This window comes from Garra rufa, chromosome 7, assembly GCF_049309525.1.
Source record: "Garra rufa chromosome 7, GarRuf1.0, whole genome shotgun sequence".
Lineage (NCBI taxonomy): Eukaryota > Metazoa > Chordata > Actinopteri > Cypriniformes > Cyprinidae > Garra > Garra rufa.
This window is the reverse complement of record NC_133367.1, coordinates 25,620,428-25,637,554: the sequence shown is the minus strand read 5'-3', so window position 1 is coordinate 25,637,554 and position 17,127 is coordinate 25,620,428. Positions and strand designations below refer to the sequence as shown.

The window sequence follows — 17,127 nt, the reverse complement described above, 5'->3', positions numbered from 1 at the left end:
ATACTAGATGGCTGCTCTGTAAATTCGTCGCCATCAGTTAGGAACCTAGGTGTGCTATTTGATAGCAATCTCTCCTTTGAAAGCCACATTTCTAGCATTTGCAAAACTGCATTTTTCCATCTCAAAAATATATCGAAATTACAACCTATGCTGTCAATGTCAAATGCTGAAAAATTAATTCATGCGTTCATGACCTCAAGGATAGATTATTGTAATGCTTTATTGGGTGGTTGTTCTGCACGCTTAATAAACAAACTCCAGCTGGTCCAAAATGCAGCAGCTAGAGTTCTTACTAGAACTAGAAAGTATGACCATATTAGCCCGGTTTCTGTCAACACTGCACTGGCTCCCTATAAAACATCGTATAGATTTTGAAATCTTGCTAATTACTGATAAAGCCCTCAATGGTTTAGCTCCTCAGTACTTGAGCGAGCTCCTATCGCATTATAGTCCCTCACATCCGCTGCGTTCTCAAAATTCTGGAAATTTGATAATACCTAGAATATCAAAATCAACTACGGGTGGCAGATCATTTTCTTATCTAGCGCCTAAACTCTGGAACAATCTACCTAACACTGTTCGGGAGGCAGACACACTCCGTCAGTTTAAATCTAGATTAAAGACACATCTCTTTAACCTGGCTTACACATAAAAACATTAACACATTCCTATAATTCAAATCCGTTAAAGGATTGTTAGGCTGCATTAATTAGGTCAACCGGAACCGAAAACACTTCCCATAACACCTGATGTACTCGTTGCATCGTAAAAAGAATGGCATCTACGCTAATATTAGTCTGTTTCATTCTTATTCCGAGGTCACCGTAGCCACCAGACCCAGCCTGTATCCGGATCAGATGGTCACTGCAGTCCCCCGGATCCAGTCCGTACCCAGCTTAGATCATGGATCACCACCTGGAGATGTCTTCTATAGCCCTGAATGTCAACCAGATAAGCTCCAGAGACGGATCATCACTAAAGACCTCGCCAACCTAGACGGCCATCGGCGCTACCTGATGAGTTCTCTACAATCGGACATTGGTACAAACTGCTGGTTTCGTCTGGCCAGAGGAGAACTGGTCCCCCGACTGAGCCTGGTTTCTCCCAAGGTTTTTTTCTCCATTTCTGTCACCTGTGGAGTTTTGGTTCCTTGCCGCTGTCGCCTATGGCTTGCTTAGTTGGGGACACTTTCCAGCGATATTGTATACTATTTGAACTGAACTGGATGATGATATCACTGAATTCATTGATGAACTGCCTTTAACTGAAAATTGATTGTTTACAATAATGCGTTACTTACACACTATTGTGCTGTTTAAATACTGTGCAGTTGCTTTGACACAATCTGTATTGTTGAAAGCGCTATATAAATAAAGGTGACTTGACTTGGGACTTCAAATCAGGTAGCGTGAATCATTTGATTTGAATCGTTCAATTTGCAAAATGATTTACGAAACCCATTCCAATCTAAAATCAAAAATCTGCGATACACACTCCGAAGTCCCAATCTAAAGCAAATGATTCACAATACAGGATTTGAAGTTCTGATCTGAAACAAATAATTTGCATCCTATTGGAGTGCTTTGAAATCATTTTGCAACACAATGGCTTAACTGATTCAGAGTTTCAAATAGCTTTGTGTCACCCTTCACTACATGCTTTTTAAAATAATTACAAACGATGTTGAAATTAAAAAATGAACAGCTCTTAATTTGATCTGGTTTTTGCTAGTGAATTGATTGAAATGAATGATCGAAGTCACGAGTTTGAATCAATCGGAGCGGTTCCAGCATAAATGATTCACTCAACAGATTTGGTTTATCTGTTTCTCTTTTCATGTCTTCAGGCATGTTTACATGACACTGTCACTATTACTACTGGCTTAGATCGCTAAACATACATTGAAATTTGTGAAAAAAGGTATGTTGTTTTTGAAAAGATATGTGCTTATTGAAAAAAATTAAACACTTATTTCATAGATACTTTTGGTTAAAATTTCTCAAATGGTAGTGTAAAAAAAACACTCTTTTTACCTTGTCAAAATCAGCCCTTTTTAGAGCGAGCTATTCTGTTGCACGTTCCTTTAAATGCTAATGAGCTCTGCTCGCCCCGCCCCGTCTGCCGTGGGATTTGCTAACTTGCACATTATTAAGAAAGGCCATTTGCAAAGATGCATAAAAAACCCTTATACTCACTTCTGCTGTGGGTGAAGCTGCATCATGAATGATTCGCACGCACATAGACGCAAATGTAGATCGGGATCAGCGCTTTCCTTTCAAAAACGAAAGCAATCCTCTGTGCCTTCAGCGGCTCAGATGTCGGAAGTAAATGACGACTGCTATGTTCATTATTACATCCAAACAGTCGGACTATTTCAGCTCGGTGAGGGCGGGTCTAAGGTAAGGCGCTCATGTCAATCAACTATCGTGGGAGCGGCCTGATTTTAAAAAGGGGATATTACTTTGAAAGATAAAAAATACCACTGGGTGGATTTTTATCATTGTAGGGTGGTTGTGTACACAAACTGCCAACACACATTAATGTTCAAACAACATGTAAAAGTGCATTTTGCATCCGATGACCCCTTTAAAGGGAACACTAGGTATTTGACTTCTTTGGTTTAATATAACATAAACAATGTCTCTTTAATTGAAATATATAGATTTACGTTCTTTAAAAAACACACACCATTTAATACAAATTTTGGACTATGGGGTGGCGCCATTACTTTAGGTGGCATGGCATTCTTTTTTTTTTTTTTTCTTTTTTTTTTTTTTATTTGGAGTGCAAAAACATACATGGTAAATGCAGAAACAAACAACAACAACAGAAACAATACCAACAAAAAACAAAAACAAACAAAAAACTATACTAACAACAACAAAAAAAACTCCGATTTATGGCCATTTCTATTACTATTACGCACTTGGTGAGCTACTGGTGCTACCTGTGCTTTTTTTCACTGCAACACAACTCAGTAATTAAAAAACTGATACGAAGACCACAGCTACTGAAAGAGCCTACATGTGGTGATGGATATAAGCGTGTGGATTTAATGTACAATTCTATTATTCCCTTGTGGGATGATTGAGTGTTTTACGTGAAGGTCAGCAGTCTAACCTTGACCATCCTGAAGAAGGGACACAAAACTAAAAGGTAATGTATTTTCCCTTGTAGAGCTCAAACCCTCTTCAGTTTCCAATCTGGATCTTCCACTACTACACCAAACCACTGCAAGTTTAACTGGACGTGACCATTTCATTGGTCCTATCCAAGTCACCATCTCCTAAATACCACACACCTCAACGCAGACTCAATTTCACACTACAAGATTTTACAAGAAGCGCTCGCCGGATGGCAGAGCCAGTCAAAGGGCCGGTGGCGGACAAGAATGCAACAAAGATTTGGAGACGCCGTGCTGCCTGCATAGCATATTGAGAACCATCAAAGTGGAAAGAGATTAGAGCGGCGGCGTGACGCTGAGAAAGTCTGCCGGCTCAGACTGAGAGAATGAGAGAATGAGATCTGGTACTGGGACTCTGCAATGGGGACATCTTATTGGACGGCTACAGTATTGTTTAAAGCAATATGCTTCGAAAGACACTGGCTATGTTCGGAATAAAACAATAGTGTACTGCTTAATTCGTACTAGGCTATATGCACAATGATAAATGGTGCAAACAGTATATAGCAGTCACATGACCTCTCTATGCTGCATGTTTAATTCAGCAGGTGCAGCCCAGTTAGCATAATGGAAATTAATCTATGCTACAAAAAAGTAGACTAGTTGGTAGTATGTGATTCCGAACATAGCCAGTGATTTATAGTTCAGTTTGGACTCTCACCTTTAGCTTGCTCCTCATCCTCCCTCTCTTCTTCCTCCTGCTGCTCCTCCTCCTGCACTTGGCTGGGGGGTCTGTAGGGTGGCGGGAGGCGCATTGGTGGAGGGCCGCCGGTCTGTCCTGCTTTCTGCTAAAAGAGCAAAGCAAAGAGACTGTGAGAGAGAGTGTGGAAAGACACCATAGAGGATGCAAACAAACAAATAAACACTGAGAGATGAATATAAATGAATGCTGTTGGGAAAACTGTAAACAGACAAAGATGCAATGATTTTAAAGGGATAGCAAACACCAAAATGAAACGTCTTTTTAATCTTCTTAATTACAAAGTTCATCCAGTTCACAAAAAAACAATCCAAGTGATTAATTTGTTTACTAATCAAACTGATTCAGCTCTTAAATAATGACTTGAGTTTGGGTTTCTCCTACAAATCTACTTCTGATGATTATGAATATAGTGAAAGAAATAGTCATTTCTATGCTTTTCTATTCAATTTTGGGTGTATTATTCCTCAAAAGGCAGAGACAATTTAGAAACCCCAATGAAGCATGAATAAGGGACACTAAACTAGAAAGAGAGAAATGTGAATAATAAAAGCAAGAACAAAGCTGTAACTGGTAGTGAAATTAGGCAATGGGCTATTACGAGAAGCGGTGTCGTAAAACAGTCATTGGCAGAGAAAAGCCTCAGGAGATGGACAATGGAATAATTTGCTGGAAAGCCACCATTTGAGTTGTAATCAACATCTCAATACAAGGCACTTCAACTCACACTGTTTTACAGATTCTTGATGCCTATTTACCATTTGTGCTTGGATTGGACACCCAAGTGCTTTAAATGCACTTTGACCTAATGGGTCAGTGGTCCACCCTTGTCAACAGATTTGTGGGTATACTCTGAAATATGCATGTAATATGTATGAAATATGTCACTAGGATGTTCAGAGTAGTTTTTAGCATGTTGCTATGTGATTTCTAAGGTGTTCCGAGTAGTTTTAATATGCAATTTCTAGGGTTTTGAGTAGTTTTTATTGTTTTCATGCAATTTCTTGAGTGTTCCTAATAGTTTTTAGAATGTTGTCATGCGATTACTAGAGTTTTTAGTAGTTTTCAGAACATCAATATGCGATTTCTAGAGTGTTCCAAGTAGTTTTTAGAATGCTGTTATGCGATTAGTAGAGTATTCCGAGTATTTTTTACTCACATCAATATGCAATTTCTAGAGTGTTCTGAAAAGTTTTTAGAATGTTGTCATGCGATTACTGGCATATTCTTGGTAGTTTTTATAACATCAATATGAGAGTTCTATTACTAGAGTATTCCGAATAGTTTTTAGAACATTAATGTTTTCTAGAGTGCACAGAGTAGTTTTTAGAATGTTGTCATGCGATTACTAGAGTATTCCGAGTAGTTTTTAGAACATCAATACGCAATATCTAGAGAGTTCTGAAAAGTTTTAAGTATGTTGTCATGTGATTACTGGCATATTCTTGGTAGTTTTTATAACATCAATATGAGAGTTCTATTACTAGAGTATTCCGAATAGTTTTTAGAATGTCAATATGTTTTCTAGAGTGCACCGAGTAGTTTTTAGAAAGTTGTCATGCAATTTCTAGAGTGTTCAGAGTAGTTTTTAGGGTGTCGTCATGCAATTATTAGAGTCTTCATAATAGTTTTAAGAGCATCAATATGTGATTTCTAGAGTGCACCGAGTAGTTTTTAGAATGTTGTCATTCAATTTCTAGAGTGTTCAGAGTAGTTTTTAGAAAGTCGTCATGCAATTACTAGTGTTCAGAATAGTTTTTAGAGCATTAATATGTGATTTCTAGTAGGGCTGCACGATAAACCGCATGCGATTACAATCGCATTCAGATGGCGCGGTATTTAAAACACTGAGCCATAGATCACTGAAAAGCAATGCAATTTCGCGTTCAAAATCGCGGATGAATCGAATTCGATTTTGAACGTGAAATTGCGTAGCTTTTCAGTGATCTACGGCTCAGTGTTTTAAATACCGCGCCATCTGAATGCACGTGATGGAGATTTACTACTAATCACAGAACCAGCTTTACTGATAGATACGCATGACAATAGCATGCGATTTATCGTGCAGCCCTAATTTCTAGAGTATTCAGAGTAGTTTTTAGAACATCAATATATGATTTCTAGTGTTTCCAAGTAGTTTTTAGCATGTCTCTATGAGTTCTAGAGTGTTCCAAGTAGTTTTTAGAACGTCGTCATGCGATTACTAGAGTACTCCGAGTAGTTTTTAGAACATCAATACGCAATTTCTAGAGTGTTCTGAGTATTTTTTCAAAATGTTGTCATGTAATTTCTAAAGTGTTTCGAGTAGTTTTTCAGAACGTCGTCATGTGAGTAGTGTTCTGAGTAGTTTTTAGAATGCCAATATGCAATTTCTAGAGTGTTCAGAGTAGTTTATAGTGTTTAAGCGATTTCTAGAGTGTTCCAAATAGTTTTTAGAACGCTGTTATGCGATTACTAGAGTATTCCGAGTAGTTTTTAGAACATTAATATGCAATTTCTAGAGTGTTTCAAGTAGTTTTTAGCATGTCTCTATGAGAGTTCTAGAGTGTTCCAAGTAGTTTTTAGAACGCTGTTATGCGATTACTAGAGTATTCCGAGTAGTTTTTAGAACATTAATATGCAATTTCTAGAGTGTTCTAAGTATTTTCAAGAACATTGTCATGTAATTTCTAAAGTGTTTCTTGCAGTTTTTAGAATGTCGTCATGTGATTGCTAGTGTTCAGAGTAGTTATTAGAATTCCAATATGCAATTTCTAGAGTGTTCTGAGTAGTTTTTAGTATGTTTCCATGCAATTTCTAGAGTTTAGAATGCTGTCATGCGATTAATAGTATTTATTTGTTTTCAGAACATCAATATGTGATTTCTAGAGTAGTTTTTAACATGTCGTCATGTGATTACTAGAGAATTCTGAGTAGTTTTTAGAATGTTGTCATGTGATTACTAGAATGTTCCGAGTAGTTCAAAGAACACCAACAGCGATTTCTAGATTGTTCAAAAACAATTTTTTAGAATGCCATCATGCAATTAGAGTGTTCCAAGTATTTTTAATATATAAACATGCATTTTCTAGAGTGTCCTAAGTAGTTTTTAGCATGTCTACATTTTGAATTTATAGAACTTCAACGTGATTTCTACAGTGTTCTGTGTAGTTTTTAGCATGTTCCTGTCCAATTTGTACAGTCCTCCAAATATTTTTAAGCACGTCAACAAGATTTCTACAGTGTTTTGAGTAGTTTTTTGAGCAGCACACTGCTATGTAACTCCTAGGGTGCTCCTAGTAATTAGTTATTGTTTAGCACATTGCTGTGCAATGTTTGTGGTTTTACAAGTTGTTAGCATATTACTATGCAATGTCTAAGTTGTTCTGGTTATTTTTTATCACGTCTTTACACAGTTTCTAGTGTAGTTTCAGGGTAGTTTTAACACTGAAGGTTTGGGAGGTATGTTTAACAATACATTGAACATACATGCTAAATAACACTAAATAACGACAGTGTGTAATCAAGACTATAGTAGCTCATGTTAGCTGCTATGCTGTTAGCTCTATCGGTTGTATTAGCATTAATCAGCGATTAGCTGCGCTTACAGAAGGGTGGCGTAATGTTTCACTGCTCCTGAGAGTCACACTTGCTGTTGATTAATAGCTAATGAATGATGGGAAGAACTATACGTACGGAGAATGACTGCTAATGTGTACAAGAGATGTGAAATTAGCAATCAGAGGTAATTTTCCTATGTTAGCAAACAAACAATTTTGCACACAATATGTGGAGAAAAATTGTTTATAACTCACTATAACAGTCAATTCTTCTATCTAGTCTGTTTCTGTTCCCATTTCTAAAGCTAAATTTCCATTTTCTTTCTCAAAGTACCACCAGAAATAGAAAGCAGCACAAGTTTGTCTTCAGATACGAGCTGAAATGTTAATTAAATTTGCAGGGTGTAATTAGAGGGCCCCATATTCTGATTGCGGTGAATAATCACGTAGCCTCGGGAGCCGAATGCAACTAATGGATGAAGGAGCAATTAGGCAAATTACCGTCATTTCAAATTAATTGCTAGATAAAACAGTTTTAATCAAAATACAGTGACACCAGAGGTATCTAGAAGATTTAACATCAGGATTCTTCCCCTGGTCTCTTGGGACGAGACACCATTTCTCAGAAACATGGTCTTGCTGGTGCACATTTGTCCTCTTTCATTTTCTCTCTTGATTCTGTCTTGTGATGAGGGTTATAACAGATTGTGATGGGTTGTGCTTTGATGTGAGTGCAAACCAACCAAAGACACTTACACTAGTGGACATCTTGAAACAGACCCATAATAAATACAGCATTCAGCTTCTTTGCAAAGAGACCCAGATTGTGATCATTACAGGCAGCTGGGACCTAATAATGGATCATTACGGACACTGCAGTTCCAGTGAGAATCATATTGCAGTGAATGCTGCTGATTTGAGCTCTAGCACAGACGGACAATATTATGTATTCAAAGGGTCTTGTATACTTGTGCCCATGCTATTTGATTTGGCTTTGGATTAGCATTCTCAATGTGTGAGTAAGTGAGTGGGTGAGTAAGTAAATAAGTAATAAATAAAATTAATAAAAACTACAACAAATTTTTTTTTTAAATAAAAATATTATTAAAATAACACAGTCTTGCTAGTTTCTATTTTTAGCTCATTATTTTAAATAATTACACACAGTAAATCAACAGCCCTAGCTGCAATATCTATCAGTTTATCCACTGATATAAAATAAGGTACAGAAGTCTGAGGCCACACTGAAAATCTAGCATTCAAAATCTAAATTAAAACTGAAAACTGTTTTTAAACAATTTTTGAAATTCTGATATAATTTGTTTTAAAAATTAGTGCTGTCAAACCGATTAATTGCGATTAATCATGATTAATCACATCCAAAATAAAGGTTTGTGTTTACACAAGTGTTTGTACTGTGTATAATTGTGTGTGTGTGTGTGTGTATATATAAACACACATCCATACATATATTTAAGAAATTTAAATGTATTATGTAAACACAAACTTTTATTGTGGATGAGATTAATCACGATTAATCGATTTCACCACTAAAATATTAGTATTATAATAGTATTAATATAATTATGCAATACAATTAAGAGATTAATTGGGTTCAAATAATAAATTCTGCCTAAATATGAGGTTTTTGAAATTCTGATATAATTTATCAAAATTACTGCTGTTAAATCAATTCATTGCAATTAATTGATTAATCGCATCTGAAATAAAAGTTTGTGTTTACATGTTTGTACTGTGTATCTTTATATATGTAAATATATGTATAAACATAACCACCATAAACATTTATATTGGTAAGAAATTAAATTTTGTTTTGTAAACACAAACCTTTATTTTCGATGCAATTAATCGCGATTAATCACAGCACTGAAAAATTCTAAACAATTACTCTTTTTTTATTAATATAATGATACAATAAGATTATAAGATTAATTGGGTTGTGATATAATTCATTTAAAAAATGAGTGCTGTCAAATCGATTAATCACATCCAAAATAAAAGTTTGTTTACATATGTTTTTGTACTGTGTATATTTATATTTAAATTTATATACATGTATATATTTAAGAAAATTACATTTTATTATGCAAACACAACCTTTTTTGGATGCAATAAATTGTGATTAATTGATTTGACAGCACTAAAAAAAAAACTAAACTATTATTAGAAATTCTATTATTATAATGATACAATAAAAATTAGGTATTGTTAGGTTAAAATTTTTTAATCACTTTTAAATAATTACACTAAATGAACAGTTCAAATTGCAACATATTTTTTATAATCATTATAAATACATTTTAAATGCATTATTTTATATTTTTATAATTGTATAACAAAATGTAAATATAACTATTACGATTTAAACATTTATCAAAGATTTATCATTCAAAATCCAAATTAAGCCTGAAAATTAGGTTTCTGAAATTTTTATATAATTTATAAAAAAAAAAAAATAGTGCGGTCAAATCGATTAATTAAGAGTAAATCACATTCAAAATTCCAAGTGTGTGTTCATATGTGTTTGTACTAATATATATATATATATATATATTAGGGGTGGGCATAGATTAATTTTTTTAATCTAGATTAATCTAGATTAAATCTTGGAATTAATCTAGATTAATCTAGATTAAAATGGCTAATTTGAATTCTGCTGAAGGCATTCAGAATATGTGTGCTACCCAAATAATGACTTAAAGTCTTTGAGAATGGATCATAAAGCTCATAAAGCTGTTCTATGATAATTTGTTGATGAAAATAAATTATGTTCAATTAGATGTACTTGTGTTTACTAACTAACTAACACTGAAATTATTTTTTCTCCCTATTAGATTGTGGTTTTTTTTTTAACGTCAACACCTACCCAACCCATTAGATGTTTCACCGTACTTTTATTTTGACAGGTTGCCATGACGTTTCTGTGTCATACAGTATGATATGATGCTAGTTTTCTCAAATGAAACGGTAAAAGTGACACTCACAGCAGTTTGGGAGATTGAGTTTATCTGTTCATGTGAGATGAAAATGCCAAAAATTACCGGGAGCGTCACGTGTGTTTCAGTATGCGTGTAGTAATAGCTCGTCTCCACCATTCATAAATACAGTTAGGCAAAAGGAACATATCGGATTCATATTAAAACGGTCTTTTTGCATTTCAGTTTTCACATACACTAGTCCATATCGCGATTTGAATTAAGTGACAGACCAACATTTGATTTATGAATCCAAAAAACGACGAATTTACGTGGCATTTCGCTATAGTAGATTCGGTTTTTATGAATGGAGGACGACGCGATCCCGTCTGTGTTTTGGCGGAGGAGACTTAAACGCGCGACCATATTCTACAGTCTTCATCCGCGTTAAACTATCAAGGTGAAAGTCATCATAGTTTGCGTAGTTAGACCCAGCTCCCAACCCAAATTTGAGAATAGATTAACGGCGATATTTTTTTTATCGCGTGATAAGAGTTTCACGTTAACGCAGCACGTTAACGCCGATAACGGCCCACCACTAATATATATATATATATATATATATATATATATATATATATATATATATATATATATATATATATATATACACACACACATACATACATATATACATATATATACACACATACATACATACACACACACACACACAATAAAATGAAAAATTAAGCCGATTTTTTTTATTCAAATGAAAGTGCTGTCAAATCGATTAATCACGATTAATCAACTAAAGTTAAATTTTGTGTTTACATATGTGTTTATACTGTGTACATTTCTATTAATAGATACACATATATACATGTACATGTATATAAATTACATTTTATGTTAAACTTTCATTTTGGATGCGATTAATCGCGATTAATCGATTTGACAGCACTAAAAGAAATCCAAACTATTATTAAAAATTCTATTAATTTAATGATACAATAAAATGAAAAATTAAGCTGAAAATAGGATTTTTAAAAATTTAAAATACAAATTTATTTGTAAAAATCAGTGCTGTCAAACAGATTAATCACAATTAATCGCATCTAAAATTAAAGTTTGCGTTTACATATGTGTTTGTACTGTGTATATTTCTGTTAACAAATACACATATATACATGTACATGTATATAAATTACATTTTATTATGTTAAACTTTTATTTTGGATGCGATTAATTGCGATTAATCGATTTGACACCACAAAAAAATTCTAAACTATTATTATAAATTCTATTAATATAATGATACAATTATATCTATCAACAGATACACATATATACATGTATATAAATTACATTTTATTATGTTAAACTTTTATTTTGGATGCGATTAATTGCGATTAATCGATTTGACACCACAAAAAAAATTCTAAACTATTATTATAAATTCTATTAATATAATGATACAATTATATCTATCAACAGATACACATATATACATGTACATAAATTACATTTTATTATGTTAAATTTTTATTTTGGATGCGATTAATTGCGATTAATCGATTTGACACCACACAAAATTCTAAACTATTATTATAAATTCTATTAATATAATGATACAATTATATCTATCAACAGATACACATATATACATGTACATGTATATAAATTACATTTTATTACGTTAAACTTTTATTTTGGATGCGATTAATCGTGATTAAACGATTTGACAGCACTAAAAGAAATCTCAACTCTTATTAAAAATCCTATTAATATAATAATACTATAATAATAATGAAATTAGGAGAATAATTAGGTACACACATTAAATAAACATATCTAGTTTCAATATCTCTCAGTATATGTATATTCCCACAGGATTTGGGGTGAAAAGCCCAGAGCTGAGGGTGAAAAAGCCACAGCAGAGCACAGATTTGTAACTCACCTGGACGGCTTTCCTCTTAGCCTTGTGCTGTCTAATGGTGGGGGCCGTCACTGAAGCAGGCTGCGAACACACACACACACACACACACACACACACACACACACACACACACACACACACACACACACACACAGTCAGCCTCATGGATAACAAACCCGGACACAACAGCTCAAGAGATCTGTGCATTCCCAGACAGGGGCTGAGAGCGAACAAAATCAATTATCTCAGACAGAGAAAGACATCAATCATTGACATCCCGTTAATGTCGCTATTACTATTGAAAGCATCCAATCAGGAGGGATTAGCACACGGCACAGGAGATCCTCCGTTTGTATGGACGCTGAGGTCGAAGCACCCGACCTGCAGGGCATCTGAACGAAGGCCAAAAAAAATCATTAAGTTACATGAAACAACAGCTCTGCTTGCCAGTGCACAAGATGCGACCGCAGCCTTAGGGTCGACACAGACAGGTTCAGGAAGAGCTTCTAGCCTCAAATCACACAGATGCTTAATAAGGATGCTGCTGGAGGCCTGTGTGCTGCTCTCTGACCCCAATATTGTGAAGCAAAAATCATCCTGTAGGTTTCTAGTAATGCATATTTCCAACTCACTTTTTAGCCCCAATTTCTATATTCAACTTGTTTTATTATTTAAAGAATAACTGACAGAAAAACATATCGGCCAAGCCACATAACTGGCCGGCAGTTAGCCAATGATTTGGCTAATAGAAAATAAACTGATTTTGTGAATTACATTTCTTATTGATCTATTACATGTATTATTATCACATTTCTAGAAGTTTATTACAAAATTTGGTAACACTTTACAATAAGGTTCATTAGTTAACATTAGTTAACCACATTAGTTAACATGAACTAATAATGAACTGCACTTATACAGCATTTATTAATCTTTGTTAATGTTAATTTCAACATTTACTAATACATTATTAAAATTTTGTTAACATTAGTTAATGCAGTGTGAACTAACATGAACAAACAATGAACAACTGTATTTCCGTTAACTAATGTTAATAAAGATTAGTAAATACAGTAACAAATGTATTGTTCATGGTTAGTTCATGTTAGTTAATACATTAGTTAATGTTTAACTAATGAACCTTATTGTAAAGTGTTACCCAAAATTTACATATTACTATTAAGGTTTGAAAATGTATCGAATACTTAAATGTTTTTTTTGTGTGCAAATTTTAGTTAATTTGAGTAAATATTGTATATACACACACACACACACACACACACACACACACACATACGTACACATGACTTGCATAATAATAAATTAGCATTAGAGACGATCAGTATAATTATTAATTATAATAATGATAACTTGTATCTAAATGGTTAAAAATATTAAAATGTTAAATATATGCACAATATTGCATATATAATATTATGTAAAATTAATGTATATTTAGCTAAATTTTCATTTACATATGGATTTTAAGTAATTACTATAAATAATTACATGATTTGTTATAACCTTTACATATATTGTTTATACATTTATATATTTTTATTACAAAATTAAGGTTTAATTACTATTAATAATTGCATATGATTATTTGTCACAACTATTACATTTATTTATATAATTTTATTACAAAATTTTAGACTGTCAATGGATAATAAATTACTTATAATATTATATCAATCAGGAATATAACACCTGTATCACGCATATAAATTACTCAAAATAAGAAACATTGTTTATTTAAAAAAAATGTTTGAGTAAATATGATTTGTATAATGTATACATACTCAATTATTGTAATTATAAATTATATTAATGATAACTTTGTAACATTTTTTTAAAAAATCATGTATTTTGCAACATGTTAAATATATGTACAATATTACATATACACTTTATATATTATATAATATATTTATAATATTATGTGAAATGAACGTATATTTGACAAACTTTTTGTTTTTATTACATGTATTTATAGGTTTATATCATTTATAGGTTTATATCATTTTTGTTTTTAATGTTTTTAAAATAAACAATGTTTTTGTGAATTTTAAGAAATTTGAATAAATTTGATTTGTATAATAATATATTCAAACTCGATTATTCTAATTATTAATTATAACAATGATAACTTGTTACAATTTTGTGAACTTTTCATTTACATACACATTAAGTAATTGCTATTAATAATTACATATGATTATTTGTTAGAATTATTACAAGTATTATTTATACATTTATATAATTTTATTGCAAAATTTTAATATTAATATTAAAGTTAAAAAAATATTAAAGACTTTGTCAATGGATAATAAATTACTTGCACAATCAGGAATCTACACCTGTATCATGTATATAAATTAATTAAAATAAAAAAAACATTGTTTATTTAAAAAAAGTGTCTGAGCAAATATGATTTGTATAATATATACAGACTCGATTATTTTAATTATAATAATGACTAATACAATACAATATCTGAACTATAACAACATTAAATATATGTGCAATATTACATAAACACAATATATTATATAATATTATATACATTATGCAAAATAAATGTACATTTTGCTAACTTTTTATTTTCATACGCATTAAGTAATTACTTAATACATATGATTATTTGTTATAACTATTACATGTTTTATTTAAACAGTTATATTAAAATTAAGTTTTAAAAATGTATCATAGACTGTCAATGGATAATATTTTTTGTGTTTTTGTGAATTTTAAGTAATCTGAGTAAATATGATTTGTATAATAATATACATACACACTTGACTATTATAATTATTCATTATTAACTTGTTACAATATATAAATGTTTAAAAGTGTTACAATGGTAAATATACGTACAATATTACATACACATAATATAATTTATTATATATAATATGTAAAATTAATGTACGCTTCCTTTTCATACGAATTTTAAGTAATTACTATTAATAAATACATATGATTATTGAATCATTTCATATTTATTTATCACAGTACTATTTATACATTTATATAATTTTATTACAAAATTTAAATATATTACTATTAAGGTTTATGCTTATGCTTTTTACGCTTATGCAAAGTCAAGGATGCATAGAACTTGCAAAAACGCAAAAACTACAATATAGAAGCACATCGAATGAGTGCTAGACCTTTGACAACAGAGGTTCAGCAGGAAGTGGCTAAAGAGTGCAGCGTCATTTACCAGCCCTGAGTGGATTTAATATTGTTGAACTGGAAATGAATTGCCCCTATTTTCATAAATGAAAGCACTCAAGCATGAACGGGTAGGTGGTGGTGGTGGGGGGGGGGTCATATCTGAGGTGCACAGAGGCAAGAGAAGATGATGGTGTTTTAAATGGAGTTTGAAATGGCAGGTTTACCCGTGGAGTGGAGGACAGGCTCTGCACGACGAAGACCACAGGATTGGACGCTGCTTTGATAGCCTGCACTGCCTCCTCATGGCTGGCGTTCTGCAAATCCACTCCACAAACCTATTTATCACAGAGGACGGAGAAAAAAAAAGAGAGAGGACAGAGGGAGGAGAAAGTGATAAGAGAAGATTTAAAGGGGACTGTTCTGTTTTGCCAAGAACAGGTTCTTGAGAACATTATGTCACAACCATGTGCACAAAATACGGAATAGTAGCAAAAGTACTGGAAGCGCAATTAAAAACATTTTTGGTGAACTAAACATTCAGGGATAAATAAAAGGCACCGATTAAGGTCCCTTTAAAATGGTTAGGAACCAAGCCAGAGCAGAATATTAATGTCAACAGATAAAGCGGTTATATTAAGAGCAAATGTGTTTGAAGATGTCTGTGTGTGGTTCTCAGACCTGTAAGATCTTGTCTCCTGTTTTAAGGGCACCCGTGCGTCCAGCTGGGCTGTCTGGCAGCACCTGTTTGATGAAAATGCCCTTCAGTTCTTCTCCGTTCTTCAGCCTCTTTATAACGGTGCGGCCGCCCACTATGCTGATACCCAGAGACTCCTGCGGCTCTGGCCACACCTCCACTCTGAGACCAAAAATAAACACAGAAATTAATTCATTCATTTTTGTTACTTTAAAATATTATTACAAGAGATTACATATATAATATAATATAATATAATATAATATAGAGCAGAGGCTTATTTGATTGATCTTAGATACAAAAACATCAAATCAGCCCATCACTTCCAGTTTCTATGAAGGTCAGCTGAGCATAAAAAAAAAAAAAATGAAAAAAAAAATAATAAAATAAAATAAAATAAAAAACAAAATAGCATTTTAATTTCTGAACTTGTTTGTGCCTAAAAGGTGATCAACAACAACAATAATAATAATAAATCATTAAATAATAAATAAATTGATGAAGTCATATTAGCTATAATTAACAGAAAATAAAATAAAATTAGCATTATATTATAATATTTTTTAATCTTATTAATTTGATTGATTATATTAATTTATTATTCATTAATAATATTTATTAAATAATATTTATTTAATAAATGTATATTTATTATTAATTAATAATTTATTAGCAATTAATTCATTTATAATAAATTATTAATTTATAATAAAATAATGAAATCAGAAACAGAAAATAAAGAAAATAAAAATTGCATTAATTTCTGAATTTGTTTGTGCCTAAACGATGATCTACAATAATAATAATAATAAATAACTAATAAAAAAAGATAATTAAAATAAATATTAGCTACATTAACATAAAATAAAAATGTTAATATCTGAATTAATTTGCGTCTAAAAGGTGATCTGCAATAATAATATTAATAATAAATTATTAATTAAATTTAAAATAT

General features: G+C 32.1%; 1 protein-coding gene across 1 annotated transcript in view; it reads right to left on the bottom strand.

The window, feature by feature from the left end:
* Nucleotides 1-17,127, bottom strand: part of patj (PATJ crumbs cell polarity complex component) — a 165,391-nt gene that overhangs the window by 93,018 nt on the left and 55,246 nt on the right. Inside the window, exons 26-29 of the mRNA XM_073843627.1 lie at nucleotides 16,157-16,334; nucleotides 15,703-15,813; nucleotides 12,320-12,379; nucleotides 3,846-3,972 (exon numbers count right to left, since the gene is read on the bottom strand). Of these exons, the coding sequence (XP_073699728.1) occupies nucleotides 3,846-3,972; nucleotides 12,320-12,379; nucleotides 15,703-15,813; nucleotides 16,157-16,334 (476 nt within the window). The remainder of the gene's footprint in view (nucleotides 1-3,845; nucleotides 3,973-12,319; nucleotides 12,380-15,702; nucleotides 15,814-16,156; nucleotides 16,335-17,127) is intronic.